This window comes from Astatotilapia calliptera, chromosome 20, assembly GCF_964374335.1.
Source record: "Astatotilapia calliptera chromosome 20, fAstCal68.1, whole genome shotgun sequence".
NCBI classification, from domain to species: Eukaryota; Metazoa; Chordata; class Actinopteri; order Cichliformes; family Cichlidae; genus Astatotilapia; species Astatotilapia calliptera.
The window spans coordinates 22,173,857-22,190,132 of record NC_137441.1 but is presented as its reverse complement, the minus strand read 5'-3'; the positions used below and the strand labels follow the sequence as shown (position 1 = coordinate 22,190,132).

The 16,276-nt window shown below is 38.6% G+C and overlaps 1 protein-coding gene across 1 annotated transcript; it reads right to left on the bottom strand.

Moving 5' to 3' along the window:
* Positions 1 to 624: 624 nt before the first annotated feature.
* Positions 625 to 14,909, bottom strand: LOC113013782 (scavenger receptor cysteine-rich type 1 protein M130-like). The gene is made up of 18 exons (XM_026154930.2): positions 14,564 to 14,909; positions 14,264 to 14,362; positions 13,818 to 14,036; positions 13,538 to 13,729; positions 13,268 to 13,422; positions 12,931 to 13,078; positions 12,382 to 12,684; positions 7,891 to 8,196; positions 7,330 to 7,626; positions 6,651 to 6,959; positions 5,757 to 6,053; positions 5,194 to 5,466; positions 4,599 to 4,780; positions 4,068 to 4,170; positions 3,713 to 3,862; positions 2,595 to 2,690; positions 1,394 to 1,528; positions 625 to 1,253 (listed from the first exon to the last, which is right to left on the bottom strand). Exons 1-18 carry the CDS (start codon positions 14,892 to 14,894, stop codon positions 1,069 to 1,071), a joined length of 3,780 nt encoding a protein of 1,259 aa, XP_026010715.2. The 5' UTR covers positions 14,895 to 14,909; the 3' UTR covers positions 625 to 1,068.
* Between the last annotated feature and the right edge of the window lie 1,367 nt (positions 14,910 to 16,276).

Here is a 16,276-nt window from a genome sequence, read left to right as displayed (position 1 = left end):
GTCTCCGAGGCTTCACTAGATATTCTTTAATTATTAAACCTAAAAATGTCAATAATTTAAAGCTCTGTGAGTAAAGCAGTGTTATTCATCACTCCAGTGACTCATGGTAAGAACAAAATAATGAGTTAGTAGCTAACGGTCATGCTAGCTAGTTAGTTCTGTTAGCAATGTACATCCATAATTCACAGAGATTTCTAATCACATGCTACTGTTGACTAGTTTCAAAACAAAATGTACCTACCCAGAGAAGCTAAACAGGATGAAACATGTCATTCACATCAATCACAACCTTAATCATGCCGTAATTAAGTCTCAATACAAACAATACACAAATTGGGTGAGTTATAGAAAAATGTGCACTGTGAACAGTTGTCAGGAATGTGAAAATTAGCCACAAAAAAGCTGTAGTCATGGGGGAAATAATCAAAAATAATAATAATAATAATAATAATTGGGTGTTGGGTTTTGTTGTTTAGTTTTTTTGTCAAGTTGAGCATCGTTAAGATAAGCTGTTAACAGACCAGTTAAGAAATACCAACTGCATTGGTATTTCATGTTGGACCATTTAATGACACATTGCATTAAAATGAAACAATATCACAAAAAGACGACAACCACAAGATATTGAATTCTTTATATTTATGCTTTAAAGAATATACTATATTTAGAACAATAGCTTAATATTGTGAGAAATACACTTGTATTTTTATACTCAGAGTTTGATGAGAATATTGATATTACACACATTTCTATGCTGAATATAAAAGTAACAAGACAGTTAGGTAAGCCTATAGACTAGAAGCAGGAAGAAGCGGCTGGCATTATAAAACATTGTACATTTTAAGTTTTTTTGCTATACAGTATCAAAAGATAGATTTTCAGTCGTTTTGCACTGTTCCTCCATCAAATGGAAGTTTCCTTCACCCATTTCAGTAAATGTATGTTGAATTTAAAGATTTTAATATTGCTTTTCATTTGATATTCATTTGAGAGAAATGAAGGTGAATTTGGACATGAGCCACTTTTTGAGACTGATTTTTAAAAGTAGTTTCTAAAGCCACATTCGGCTCACCCATCCACATCTGGCTCTAGGTAGTCCTCATCTCTCTCCACCAATCCTGGGGCAGCTGAGTTTAAGTCATGTGATGTTTCAAGGCTTTCATGGACCTCTGCTGTAGTCTGTGTGGTTCCAGGGATTGTATCGATGTCGTCATAATTCTCCTGTGGATCTTCCACTTCGTAGGTCACCCCGTCTGTCACAAAGAAAAACAGATGACATGTGTTAAACAGAGATTAGACTCACTGATTTTCCAAATTGCCATTTACTGTTATTGAAATGTGAAAACACTGTGATCGAACTAGTTTAGAACCCCAGTGCTTTCATTATGGACACCTTCATGCGTGTTGATGTTGATGACAGTAGTGCCTTGAAAGGTCAGGGGTCGAGCCTCATCTGCTTCAACATCCTCATAAGAGGAAACATTCTGCCCATCCTTCTCTGAGATTAATTCAGCCTCTGATCTGGTTCCTGAATGAAAAATAGCAAGAGAACACTTACATCATGTTGGCTTTTTAAAAAGAACTCCCACTTGGAAACAATCTGAGATAAATCTAAGACAGGCAAATTGTTTTAGAAAAACAATTATTTAATTAATTAATTTTTGCAGCTTCTCATGCTGAAAAATAGGTCCCCCAAGGATGTTTATACTGCACAAAATGAATTAAGTACTGGAAAAGATAAACCATTAAATCATAGAGAAGTTCCTGTCTTTATGATTTACTATTTCATTTTTTACAGTCGGTCTAAATTGAAAAAAAAAAAAACCCCATCAGGGTATTTCCTGTGAATTAATAGAAACTTTCTATTTTTCTGTAATATTACACATTTGATGATTGCAATTCAAATTTGACATTTACTACGGCAGCATTTCTTTTTTTATCATGCAGAAAACTAAGAAATACTATTTAAATTGCCCTTATTATTATTTTAAATGTGTAGTTACATTTCTTTAGGCTGATAGAAAGTGGGATTTTACTGGTTCCTGTAAGTGGCCTACCATGTAATTTAAGATTGACAGCCATAGACTTTCACTAAAAACTGCTGCTCTTTGTATCCAGAGGCTTAACTGTTATTACCAATGATCTCTGCCATGAAAGTCAGTTTGAAAGATAATTTTTCATTTCATATATGTTTTATATCTCTGTTCAAGTCCACGGTGAAATTGAAATTGTGCGCCTTCAAGTAGTCAGCAGGGGGGAGCAGTAGGGCTGCACAAAGAGACGACATCAGACGGGGTAAAATCCAGATTTAACTGAGGTAAGGTTTTGTTCTTGACACAGTATGATTAAGCAGAAATAACTTGCAAAAGCAGAAAAAATGGAATATTGATATGCAGTGATAAGAAATATTTGTTTAAAATATAACCATGGACATAGAAATATAAGAAGTAGCAAGACCTACAACAAACAAACATGGTGTACAGTATTTAAAGGGCACTGTGATCAGAAGCAATAAAGTATTTAGAAAACATGAATGAATGAATGAAAAAAATAATCAATCAATCAATAAACAAATTAATAAATGAATGACTCACTGCCATGACTTAAGTCTTCCATCTCATTTTCTTTGTTCGTGACATCTTCATATTCCCCACTTTCAAACTCCATTTCTTTGTCTTGCAGCATTCTTGCTGAAAGGTTACAGTGTTACACATTTACTCATAGAGTACATAACAACAGTGCACTGTGTTAATGTACCAGTGATGTACCAATGTACCAGGGTACAGAAAAAGACTGGTGCGCTAATCTGGAATCAGCCATAAAAGCACTGTCAGCAGGCAATTTATTCATTTTTGATACAGGCACTTTGAATGTAAGCAACAGTGTTATTGTTCAGATAAGATTACTTTTTGTTATGAAAAAACAGGGTTACATTTTCCTTTCAGGTTGTTGTTTTCAAATCTTTAAACTAGGCCCTCCCCTACTTTCCATGTGTGCTCACACAACTTGCAGAACAGAATTTAGTATGGACGAAGTGGCAAAAAGGTGGAGCTGAAAAGCTGAGAAAGGGAAAAGAAACGTAAAAATAAATGCAGCAAAATATATCATATTAGGCCACTTGTTATCGGGGCTGCTGCTGTTCCAGCAACAACTGCTGTAGTAACAAACCCTCACAGTAACAGGAGGCTGCCGTGGAGAAGTGCAGGGGGAGGGACAGCAGTCCCAACAAAAGTAAAATGAATGGCCACTTTGTCCATGAGCCACTGTCAACAGATAAAGTTTAGCTATTAATTGTCACATACTGTAGTGCAGTTCAACTAAGAACTAACCCAAAAACAACTTTAGCAAGGAGATTAAAAAGAAAAACTAAGGGCTGATTTTTTGTAACAGTCCAGTCCTGAGTATGCGAGCAGGAAATACAAGACACAAGCACAAGTTTGGGTAGTTTTCACAATGTTTCCCTAAGTTTTTAAAGTGAGCAATGTTTGAATGAGATGATGCGTTCCTTGTTTTGTCAGCAGTAGCGATGGCACTATTTGAATTCAGAATTCAGTCAGTATGTTGGAGACTGCCCTCTTGTGGCAAAAAAAACTCTCAAACACCTTTTTCTGGATTATGTTCTCATGTTCAGGCAGGTTTTTTACACTTTTTAAAGTAATTCATTAAAAGTGAAACAAGCCATGTGTTTAAGTCATGTAATAAAGATACTCACGTGAAACGTTGGACTTCCTGGCTCTCTTGAGATAGAATCGTAAAAATACCAAAATTAAGATCACAACAACAAGAAGAAATCCCACACCCACGATAATAGGTGCTATTGGTGTAGAAGGAGGTGGTGGAGGTGTAGGGGGTGGCTCGTAGCCTGAAATCAAAAACAACCACTTTATTTATTCTGGATTCAGTCACACTGAGAGCTGTACTTGACTCATCTTGTTTATCTGCACCACCTCAAGGTAAGTAAGCTCAGAGTTACCCATTTTAAAAAATCTCTTCTCTGCAAAACATGTTGAATGAATATTTTTGAAAACAATAGAACTTATTGAGAAAGGATTTGTGGTTTGTCTTACAAAGTATTTCAGCTGGAGAAACGTTTCCGCAGGAACGTTGTTTGACAGAGCGCTTGACATCCATGGTAACATCAGTGAACTCCAGTGTTGTTTCTAAGCTGACCTTGAATCAAATTTAAACTTTTTCACATTTAGAGATACAGCCGGAATAGAAAACACTGAAATTTCTCTGGCAGTGAAAAACAGGCCTGACTGAAGCATCAAAGCAACACACAGCAAAAGAAGTCACTAAAGTGACCAAAAGTATTGGGACATTCAATTTATTTTATATTTCTGCAAATTACGTGTCAGCAAAGTGTCCAGTAAGTTTTTAACTTAAAAATCTTTGAGCATTTTGTATTTAGTCAGCTAAACCTCCCATAGATTTCTTTCCATTTCATAAACCTAAATAATATAAAAATCACATTCCATTCTTCATTATTAGATTTAAATAAGCTGAAACGCAGAGCCAGGAAACTGTCCATGATATTGGTTTGTAGCATACGAGATAAATTAGTGACCGGTTTCAAGAAACAGAATGTAAAGATTTACCTGTTTGTCTTCCGTAGAGCCGCTATGGGTCTCATTATTAATTTCTTCACAGAGCTTTGCCGTTAAGTTTTGGACATACTCTTTCTCTTCCGCCCTAAATGGACATACTCTTTCCCACTTATCTCGATAATTGACATAAAGGACACCTCCATGTTTTTCAGTCGTGCGGAGCTTTACACTTTCTGTAAAAGCAAAGAAACTGTGTTTAAAGAAGGAAACAAGCTCATCCACTTCTGTCTGGCAAATATGATGTTAGAGATGGTCTGCTTGTGTTCATAATGTGTTTAAAAAATGAACAAAAATAACTTGTACATTTTTAAAATTTCTGAGATGACTTTTCTACTGAACCAGCCAAATGGTCATTGTTACAGAAACTGGAATAAGTTCCTTAACAGTGGCATAAACAACTTGAAAATGTCATTTTTATTTTATTTTTTTTAAAAAAAAAACAACTTTCCTTTTGTAAAAAGAAAGAAAGAAAAATTACTCAAAGATAATGAATTAAAATACTACCATAATTAAGAGAGGACATACATGTATGTACTGTATATAGGGATGAGTTTATGGAAAGAGAGGTGTATGGACTCACACTTACCACTACAAGTAATGAACACTACATTTTTGTCACACTTTCCTTTAGTCCTCCTGCACTGGCCAATGATGGAATGGTACTTTTCACAGCTGACATGGTAAATGTTACCTGAACCCTTTGATGGAGCTTTGGATTCAATGAAGACAGCATTGCCACAAAGGTTTTCTTGGCAAACTTTGTGTGCATAGGATAGATCCCAGTTACTAGCACACACTGGAACGCCATCTATCCTCACTTCCCCACGACAGCCCTGTGAAAGGCTGACACTGGGCTCCTCTGGGAAGGAAAGCAATAAACACTGCAGTCAAGTATTGATAAAGACATAAAGCACTGAGGTAGAAATGATCAGTTAATCTTCTCTGCACTGCAAAGTCAAAATATGAAGCACAAGTCCATAATCAAATAGTTCATTTAACACTTTTAGCTTTGGTTTGTTACTTTATCCAGTGTATCTGGAATAATTCTCCTTCACACTCCGAGTGTCTTGTTTCACTCTTCAGTGTTTCCAGTGCAAATGTAAAAAGTCTGTGATCATTTAAGATCAGTCCTGCTGATATAAATCTTACTTTTGCATTCAATAAAGACGGGCTCCTTCCTTGAGGGTGTGGTTTTATTTTCACATTCCCAAATGCTTCCTGGATTTTCACCACAGCTGAAGCTTTTGTTCCAAAAAGAATCTATTTCAATTGTTTGGGGGTGGATTTTATTTGTTGATTGGTATCCACCACAGTCCATATCCTGGCAAAGCTTTTCCTTCTCAGTTTCATTGAAGTTTTCTCTGGAAACAGCACTGAGTCCCTGTCTCCAGTGAACCAACACTGTTCCACTACAGGCCTTTTTGTCAGGTACCATCGTCCTCCATTCTGAGACAGACAAGAGAAATAAAAAGTTCACAAAACATGATGTAACCAACAGGATCTGAATGATATAAATAACACACTCTGCACACAGAAATGACATTATGATCCTGCATCAACTTAAAGTTTTACACTTTTGAAGTTTAGCTACCCTTCTGACTGCTGTGTAAATAAAATGATTTTATAGAGTGATAACAAAGAGATGACAACTGATGACAGCGATATTTCTATAACCATCAGACTGCACAGGCCAGCTGTTTCCAGCTGATTCCAGACATTAAGTGAGTCAGACTGTGTGGCAGAGCCGTACTGGTGACATGGACAACAAGCAGAGAAGAAAAGAGTAAAACTGAGTAGAACAAATATCATTAATGGAGGTGAGGATGTTAACATTCTACCCTTTATTTCACTAAAAGTAACCTTTCAAGGCGAGCATGTCAAAGTTTGAACGCAGCATTATTTTTATCTCAACATTTTTCTGAAATACAAACTAGTCTCAGTTTGTTTCAATTTCAATTCAGTTTCAAAGCCTTTATTTTAAAATTAGGCTGAAGGAGCAAAGAATAATTCAGAAACTGCTGACACAAAGATCATTATACACACCAGAGCATCGGAGGCCACTGTGTTTGCAGGCAGCTGTAGAAGCAGTAACACTGCTGCATGCAGATAATGGACTGTTAGCATTTGCAGTGCAGTTTAGGTTTGAAATGGCTAATTTATCTGCTGGTGCAGGTCCAAAGTAGGGAAGAGTCTCCACAGCATCACCACATTTAAGCTCCTGACAGATGGTGTTTCCATTGTTAGTGTCTTTGAGAGCATCCTCGCACACAGGGATCCACTTCCCCTCATACTCCACCTCTACGTTTCCAAAGCATTTGTAACTGGGAATGCTAAATCTGGGCTTGACACTACCTGAAACAAATTAGTAATGTTGTCACTTTATTTTTAATTATCCATCATAGTCATAGTGAAAAGATGAAAAGGTAACTTCAGAAAAATTCAAATTTGCTTCTTTAACACAAAAAGGATTTGAAGGAATATTTAAAAACAGATTCATGTTAAAGCAAAAATCAGTCTCTTTTTGTTTTTTAAATTCTGGTATCCTGTAACTTAGTGACAAAAATTCAACAATCCAATAAACTGCAACAATAAAACTGGCACTTTTTTCCAAAGGAGGCAAATTAGTTGAAAATGAAACATTCTGCCAAGGAAAGTCACAACATTTATTATATGTTTGCAATCTAAAAATAGTTTTTTTTTTTTAAAAAAAACAATTAATTACCTGAGCAAACAACATAGGCTGGTTTTTGTTTACAGGACTTATCATTGTCCTGGTTTTTGACAAAGATGCTCTGTGTCAGGTCAGTAGTCTGATTTGTCGGGTGTAAACTCTTAAAGAAGATATCACCATCTTTGGGACTGTTGTGGGCTTTTATGGGTGTCCCACAGTTCAGCTTTTCACACAGCTTCACAGACTTGTCTTCTGTCCAGGTGTCTCCACACATATCTCCTTCTTTCTCTTCTACATGAATCCTGACTTTTCCCCAGCAGCTGTTCGTCAACCTCATCTCAATATTTCCTGTTGTGACATGAAAAAGTTAAATTTAAGAGGAAACTAGTATCAGCAGATATTTCACAACTTCTTAGACCAAGCTAGGTTTCAGAAAAAATAGAAAATAGTAGAAATTTGATTGAGAGAAAACAAGGAGGTGAATGTACATCTATGGACATTAAAAGGTAAAGTCTGTTATAAATAAATTGTCTCTTCTGTGACACAATAAATCAATTCCATAATGACCTTATTCTTAGTTTTATACTTTAACTCATTCATATTTCACATTACCTGAACATTTCACATAGGCAGTAGAATTATGGTGGTCAGGAGGCAGAGGTGTAGTTTGGTTACACTCAAAAAGAGAGTTTTCTCTGGATGAGCAGCTAAAAGAGTTTTTCCAAACTTTATTAATCATATCAGCCCTAGAATTGAAAGAAAACCTGGAAGCGTTCCCACAATGCATCTGCTGACACACTGTGTCTGCAGACTCTTGGTTCCATGTCTCTTTAGACCCAGAGAGCCAGTAGATTTCTCTGCCATGCTCTATCCCCACGTGACCAGAACAGGTTCCACTTAAAAACACCACCTTGTGACCTGATGGACACAAAGAGAGAAACATGATATACAGTAAGTGGCTGTGCAGGTCATCTACCTGTTGAAAGGTCAGTGGTTCACAAAGACATAGACACAAAAATAGGAAAGTGGTGCATAAATACATACTTGGTGAAAGAAGCTGAATGGAGATATACCACAGTCTGGGCTTATTCCAGCATAACTAAGTGATTATTCGGGGTCACCTTATTGAGCACTAATTATAAGCTTTATCAAAAAGGAAGGTTTGAAGCCTAATCTTAAAAGCAGAGAAGGTGTCTGTTAGATAATTTAGTATTATTGGAGCATGTACTGGGTATTCTTTTGATGATATTATACAAAGGACCCTGTTTCTGCAATGCCCTTTGTTTGAACCTCATCTCCTCTTGCTGTGTCAACTGAAGATTTTATGGTGTGAAAGTAGATACTAAGGTTGGAAGGAAAACACCAACAAATCACTCTTTTACTTATCACTCCCTTGCAGAGGATGTTTATGTAAAGACCATCTGGATTGTGTCAGAACTCAGGATGTAGCAGATCTCTGTATAAGCCCTCCTCAACAACAAGAAGAGGGCTTTCAGAGGGGGCAACAAAGAGGAGGTGAGGAAGATCCAGGTGTTACTAAAGGACAAGATCAGAGAGGCTAAGGACAATTACAGGAGGAAGCTGGAGTGGAAACTCCAGCAGAACAGCATGAGAGAGGTGTGGAGGGGCATGAAGACCATCACTGGATTCAGGCCAACCAACAGCAGGGGAGCTGAGGGAGGTGAGAATAGAGCCGACGAGTTGAATCTGTTTTTCAATAGATTCGACCCCACAGTGTCTGCTCCGACCCCCACAACCTCACCTGCAGTCAGCCTGGAATCCAGAGCCACACCACTGTGCCAGCCTCTCTCTTCACATGTTGCCTCCTGTGAGATTCCTGACACCCCTCCCCCACCCATCACCTTCACTCAATACCAGGTTGAGATGCAAATGAGGAGACTTCACTCAGGCAAGTCTGCTGGACCAGACGGAGTGAGTCCCCTTGTCCTCAAGGCCTGTGCCCCCCAGCTGTGTGGAGTCTTTCATAAACTGTTTATGCTGAGTCTGAGTCTGCAGAGGGTCCCGGTGATGTGGAAGACATCATGCCTCGTCCCTGTACCAAAGACGCCTCGTCCCAGTGGCCCCCAGGATTACAGGCCCGTGGCACTGACCTCCCACATCATGAAGACCCTGGAAAGGCTCATCCTGGACCAGCTGCGACCCATAGTAAGACCACATCTGGATCCCCTTCAGTTCGCTTATCAGCCTCGTCTCGGAACAGAGGACGCCATCATCTACCTGCTCAATCGTGTCTACACCCATCTGGACCAGCCGGCGAGCACTGTGAGGGTCATGTTTTTTGACTTTTCCAGTGCTTTCAACACCATCAGGCCGACCCTCCTGGGTGATAAGTTAGCAGCGATGCAGGTGGATGCTTCTCTGGTGTCCTGGATTGTTGATTACCTGACAGGAAGACCACAATATGTACGTCTCCCACAGTGTGTGTCTGACAAGGTGATTAGCAACACAGGGGCACCACAGGGGACTGTCCTCTCCCCCTTCCTCTTCACCCTCTACACCACAGACTTCAGCCACTGCACAGAGACCTGCCATCTTCAGAAGTTTTCTGATGACTCTGCGGTGGTTGGATGCATCAGCAGGGATGATGAGACAGAGTACCGGGCTGTGGTTGACTCCTTTGTCACGTGGTGTGAGCAGAATCATCTGCAGCTCAACGTGGCAAAGACCAAGGAACTGATCGTGGACTTCAGGAAGACCAGGAAACACTTGACCCCTGTTTCAATCCAGGGGGTCAGTGTTGACATTGTGGAGGACTATAAATACCTTGGAGTACACATTGACAATAAACTGGACTGGGCTAAAAACACCACAGCACTTTACAGGAAGGGCCAGAGTCGTCTCTATTTTTTGAGGCGACTGAGGTCCTTCAACATCTGCCAGAAAATGCTGAGGATTTTCTATGAGTCTGTGGTGGCCAGTGCGATCCTCTATGCTGTTGCATGCTGGGGGAGCAGGCTGAGGGTCGCAGATGCCAACAGACTTAATAAACTGATCCGTAAGGCCAGCAATGTTGTGGGGATGGAGCTGGACTCCCTCAAGGTGGTGTCGGAGAGGCGGATGCTGTCCAAGATAAAGACAATGTTGGATAACACCTCCCACCCACTCCATGACATGTTGGTCAGTCACAGGAGCTCGTTCAGTGAGAGACTGAGATTACCGAAAAGCACCACTGAACGACACAGGAAATCTTTCCTGCCTGTGGCCATCTCCCTGTACAACGCATCCACTTAACACACTGTTTGCTGCTACAGCTACACATGTTTCTTTTCCAAATATTTATTTATAAGTGACTTATGTATGTATGTATGTATATATATGTATATATTGTACTATTCTTAGTTAGCGTATTGTCTGTCTTGTCTTAATGTTGGTTTAAAATGGAGCACTGTAACAAAAAATAATTTCCCCCAGGGATCAATAAAGTATTCTGATTCTGATTCTGATTCTGAAGATTTATAGGCCTTGAGAGTGCATTTTACTGCAATTGTAGAACAAAGGATTCTAACTGTCTAAGTGTTTAACGGACCTGTTAAAGGTATGTTGAGATACGATTGTAGAAGGCCCCTTTCGGAGCGGGGGGGGACCTTCCTTATATGGTTCTAACTTGAAACTTGTTGACACACGAACCTTTCTGTCTATAAATACCACTGCGCAAAGGAATACAACTTTGAGTTGATTTTGGGAAAGCAACCCGGACAGTCTCTGTGTCGTTTTGTTCTCCCAGCTGCTCCCGACGTCGTAACTAACCCGCTGACGGCATACCTGAGTGCTACTTGAGAATATATTGCTGAGTGTTACTTAAGAATAATTTTGAATCTTATAGGGTAAAGACAAAACTCTGCTTATAGGGGGCGATTGTGGCTCAAGAGTTGGGAGTTCACCTTGTAATCGGAAGGTTGCCGGTTCGAGCCCCGGCTTGGACAGCCTTGGTCGTTGTGTCCTTGGGCAAGACACTTCACCCGTTGCCTACTGGTGGTGGTCAGAGGGCCCGGTGGCGCCAGTGTCCGGCAGCCTCGCCTCTGTCAGTGCGCCCCAGGGTGGCTGTGGCTACAATGTAGCTTGCCATCACCAGTGTGTGAATGGGTGGATGACTGGATATGTAAAGCGCTTTGGGGTCCTTAGGGACTAGTAAAGCGCTATATAAATACAGGCCATTTACCATTTACCATATAGACGCCCACGCCTTGGAGAAACCCGATCCACGGACCAGACCCGGGACGTAGTTTCTTTCAGTGTCTGTCTACCAAATCCAAACTGGGAGGTGATTCCACAGAAAACGAGCCTGAAATCTGAGTGCTCTGCCTTCTATTCCACTTTTAGGAACCACAAGCCTGTAGTCTGAGAGGGAAGTGCTCAACTGCCAATGTAGTTCTTTAAGATGATTATTCAAGACCTTGTATGTGAAGAGATGGATTTAAATTTGATCTAGGGTTCCAATCAAGAGAAGCCAAGATACGACAAATCTACTCTCTCTTGTACTCTCGCTGCAGCATTCTGGATCAAGTAAAGATTTAACTGGAGGCCAATTTAATATTTATAAGATTAAAATATACTCAGTTTTATCTCTCTTTATAAGAAAAAAATGGGCATTGGCTTTAAGACTTTCTTTACGAAGCATGTGACTTTCCAAAAATAATTTTGTAAATTACATTTGAGTAAAAAGTCAAGGCAGCATGTTAAAGAAAAAATGGTAATATGGCATGATCAATGAAAGTTGTAGTGTCTTATTTCACTTTTCTGATCAAAACAGATTAACAAAAATCCCTTTCTTAGTTTGCAAGTATTAAACTGTAGGTATAGAAGGACTCTTGAGCCTGAATGAGGTCAAGAATAAGCTGAGGGGAAAAAACACATTTTCTTTTCTTCTGCCTCACATCGATGAATGAAAATGGCTTTTTCCTGGTTCTAAGATTTTGTCGTATATTAGTAATTTAGTATTTCCCGTTTTGATCAAACTTCACCAATATAATCAGTGTTAAGCAATTAAAAAGCCAAAGATACAAAAATTCTTCCTTTAAGAAAGGAAACCGTTTTTCCGGCTGATGTCACTGAAGGGCAGAGAAATTATAACATTACACTCACCCTCACAGGTGATTCCAGCTGCTTCCCGATCCGAAAATTGGTTGTTTGAGTTTTCTGTTAAACACTCAGATATCTTTGATATCTTCTTATTTCTCGGACACGTTATTGACAGGAAGCTACCAGAACCCTGACTGAATTTTTCAGTTTTGCCTTTTTCCCCACATTGCAGTTGTTTGCAGACAGCTGCTAATTGAGCGTCTGTCCATTCTTTTACAGGAACTTTCTTCCACTGGCCCTCATGCTTTATCTCCAATCTTCCAGCACATCTTCCAGGACCATCTGCCAGTTTCACCTCCACACTGTCTGTACCACGACAATAAGAGATTTATCAGCCACGAAACACAAAAAGAATAAATACATTAAATTAAACTCTTACTGAACACATTTTGGAAAAATAAAATCAGAATTTAACAATGTCACAATTTCACTGAATGAAGTAACTCATTTTCTCTCTCGACAGAGAATTTATTGCAGGATTTAAAATCCCATTATAAAAGTAGACAAAGGCCATCAGCAGCCACTCTGTACATTTCCACTGCTGTATCTCACCTGAACACACCACATAAGGTTGGTTTGAACACTGGATGTTCTTGCCATGCTGAGACTGACAGTGCCACAGTGAGGACTCGCTGCCTTTGCAGATCACACGGTCCATTATCCCTCTTGAATTTTGACGTTCGACTTTAGTATAAATCAGCTAGAACAGAGCATTTATGAGTTTATGTTATTTCATTGATAATCATTATTAATTAAGTATTAATGGTGCACGTTAGTACACTTATCACAATAAAGTCCATAGCACTGCTGTATGGACAGTTTCTGATACACTCAGTATCCATGTATCAGAACACCAGGTAACTTATGTTGACTAAACTTGAACACTCACTTCCCCACATTCAAGCTCCTTGCAGACCAATTCAGCTTCCTTTTTAGTCCAGGTGGAGGCACACACAGGATTAACTGAACCTTTCACTTCAATATTAACTGTACCATAGCACTTGCTGTCTTTACCAGAGTCCTTCAGAACTACTTTAACTTTATCTGAGAGAGAGAGAGAGAGAGAGAGAGAGAGAGAGAGAGAGAGAGAGAGCAGTTTCACAGTGTGAAGTGTTTGCTTGGAAGTTGTTTGTGTTGGAATATAGATGTGTTGAATTACCTGTGCATGTCACATTAAGGTTTTTGTTTGTGCGGTTGTTTGGGCTGAGAGAGTTACCGCAGTGCATTTGCTGGCACACATCAAAATCAAAGTTGTCCTGTTGAACAGGTACCCAGTTGTTATTTTCTTCTTTTTCCAGCTGCCCAGAACACACATTTGACTGGTTTCCTTTGAGCTGCAGTCTCGTATAACCTGTTCATAAAAACACTTTCACCATATGTGTGTGTGTGTGTGTCTGTGTGTGTGTGTGTGTGTGTGTGTGTGTGTGTGTGTGTGTTACCTTCACATATGACAGAGAAAGTTTTGCATGATGCTGAATCATCATTGCCATTCGCACACTGCCACAGATGATCTGGGTCTCCGTTTTTAAAAGCCGAACAATCAAGCTTCATCTTTGATGCTTTTTTGAATCTTTCCCTATCCCCCCTCTCTGAGGGAGGAATTTCTCTGAGTCCACCACACCCGAGATTTTTACACAGAAGCCTGGCTTCTTTTTCACCTTTTTAAGAGAGGAATAATTTATTGTTTGTTCATCAAAAACATCGCAAAACATAAAAAAATGATAGAACTTATTGCAAATCAAATTGAGAGAGAGCAATATTGAAAATATTTAAACAGCCCTGCCCTTTGAAATATCTATATATATATATATATATATATATATATATATATATATATATATATATATATATATATATAAATAATTAACAAAAAGAGAAGACATACCAATGTTGTTGTTACAAAAGTAACCCTGAGTTATGCCATCAACAGAGTACTGGACAGCTCCAGCACATTTGGGTCCATCCAGGCTTAATGTGATATTACCTTGAAGAGCACACTCAATTATCAGCCAAATATAAACACAGATAAAAAAAAAAACACAAAAAAACCCCACACAAAACAACCAAACAAACACCACAATTGATTTCCCTTAACAACTTTTAGCTAAGAGTCATTGTCACTGAGCTCACCAAAAATAAATAAATAAATAAATAACAAAAACAGAGAAAAATTTGAAAAACTTACTTGAACACTTAAGTTTTTTCACTGTGACCTTTGAGTAATCGCTGTAGTTCCAACCAGGATGTTTACATTTCCACAGAGCGCTCTCGTGTCCTTTGCACTCCAGTTCATTGAGCCAGATCGGTCTGTCTTCAGAAGGCTTGGGAATATCTGTTACTGAGTTCTCCACAGGTTCCCCACAGTGAGTGCTCTTACAAACCACTTTTTCAGTGTTGTTGCTCCAGAGTCTATCCCCAACATAACCCCATATGTTGTTATGGTAGACTTCAAGGTAGCCTTCACATGGGTAGCCTCCTTTGTTTTTTAGAATCAGTTTGTCCTCAGCTAGGAACATACAAGGTTTATACAGCAAATTATTATTATTGTTATTGTTATTATGATTTGTTTCATGGCTGACTTACTTTTGGGAACTGCAAAGGATAAAATGTTAAAATTTTGTAAAGAATTTGAGCTCCTGCCATAACAAAACATTTTGTTTTTGTTTTGTATGCTTTTATGTTTTACTTTATTATTAATATATCTAGCAAGATATTTCTAAACATTGTTTTTGTTCATTATTATTATTATTATTATTATTATTATTATTATTATTATTATTATTATTATTATTATTATCATCATTATTATTTTGAATCCACTAAGTCTTAATCCAAACAGGTCTGCTTATAAAACTTCTGGGAAGTCGGAATTAAGCCGTCATAGGGAAAGAGGCAGATAACACCCTGGACAGGTCACCAATCTGTTGTAGAGCTAACACATGGAGACACTCGTGTTTACACCCACAGCTGATTTAGATTTACCAATTAACCTACTGCACGGATATCTTTGGACTGTGAGAGGAAGTCAGAGTACCCAGAGATAACCCATGCAGACACAAGCCGGCTGTGCCAGCTCCACGAAGAAAAGGCCCATCATTGATTCGAACCTAGCACTCTGTAAGGTGACAATGCTCATCACTGGACCTCATGCTGCTCTTTAAGTAGTCATTTTTCTCTAAATAAAAAAATAGATCTCCACATACATTTGAAAAGTTAAAGCTTTTTGTTGACTGTGAATTTTTGAAATTCCGAATTTCCCGCAACACCTCATCTTTGCAAAAAAAAAAAAAAAAGCTATAGAAATATAACCATTTCACATAACTTTTTGAATAGAGAGGGGGATTCCCATTGTAAAACATTGTTAGGATTTCAAAAATATTTTAAAGATTCCTTCCTGTAATGGTGACTGATAATGAAACAAGTCCTCTGCAAGGAACAAGTGGCTCTTTAATGATCGCAGCACATAAACCTACATAGTTGGATGTAGTAGGGTGTTACAAGCGCATTCATCAGCTCTCTCAGATGTTTTTCATCTATTTTCTCCACAGCACGTTTTCACAATACTACTCTCTAGTGGTGCAATTTGGTATATCACATTAGAGGACACAACACTTCCTACTTCGACACAAACTTACTTCAATATATTTTGCAAGAAAATAGCATATTTATTTTATTACTTTGGCTTTAAATTGAGTATTAAATCTCAAATCAGTTCAGATCCACACACACACACACACACACACACACACACACACACACACTGAGCTTTTTTTAAAACAGTATTTCAAAGATGTTAAATACTTCACAGACATTTTTAAGATACTTTCTTAAATCTAACAAATAACAATAATTAATCGTATTCAGAATGAAATAAATTAAATTAACTTGCCTGAGATCA

Excerpts from the sequence above, each read along its gene's own strand:
- LOC113013782 (XM_026154930.2), bottom strand. The coding sequence starts at position 14,894 with ATGTTCCTAGCTGAGGACAAACTGATTCTAAAAAACAAAGGAGGCTAC. Across the intron at positions 13,079-13,267 it reads AGGAGCTTGAATGTGGGGAA|CTGATTTATACTAAAGTCGA; the intron begins GTGAGTGTTCAA and ends GCTCTGTTCTAG. Across the intron at positions 8,197-12,381 it reads AGCTGGAATCACCTGTGAGG|GTCACAAGGTGGTGTTTTTA; the intron begins GTGAGTGTAATG and ends TGTGTCCATCAG.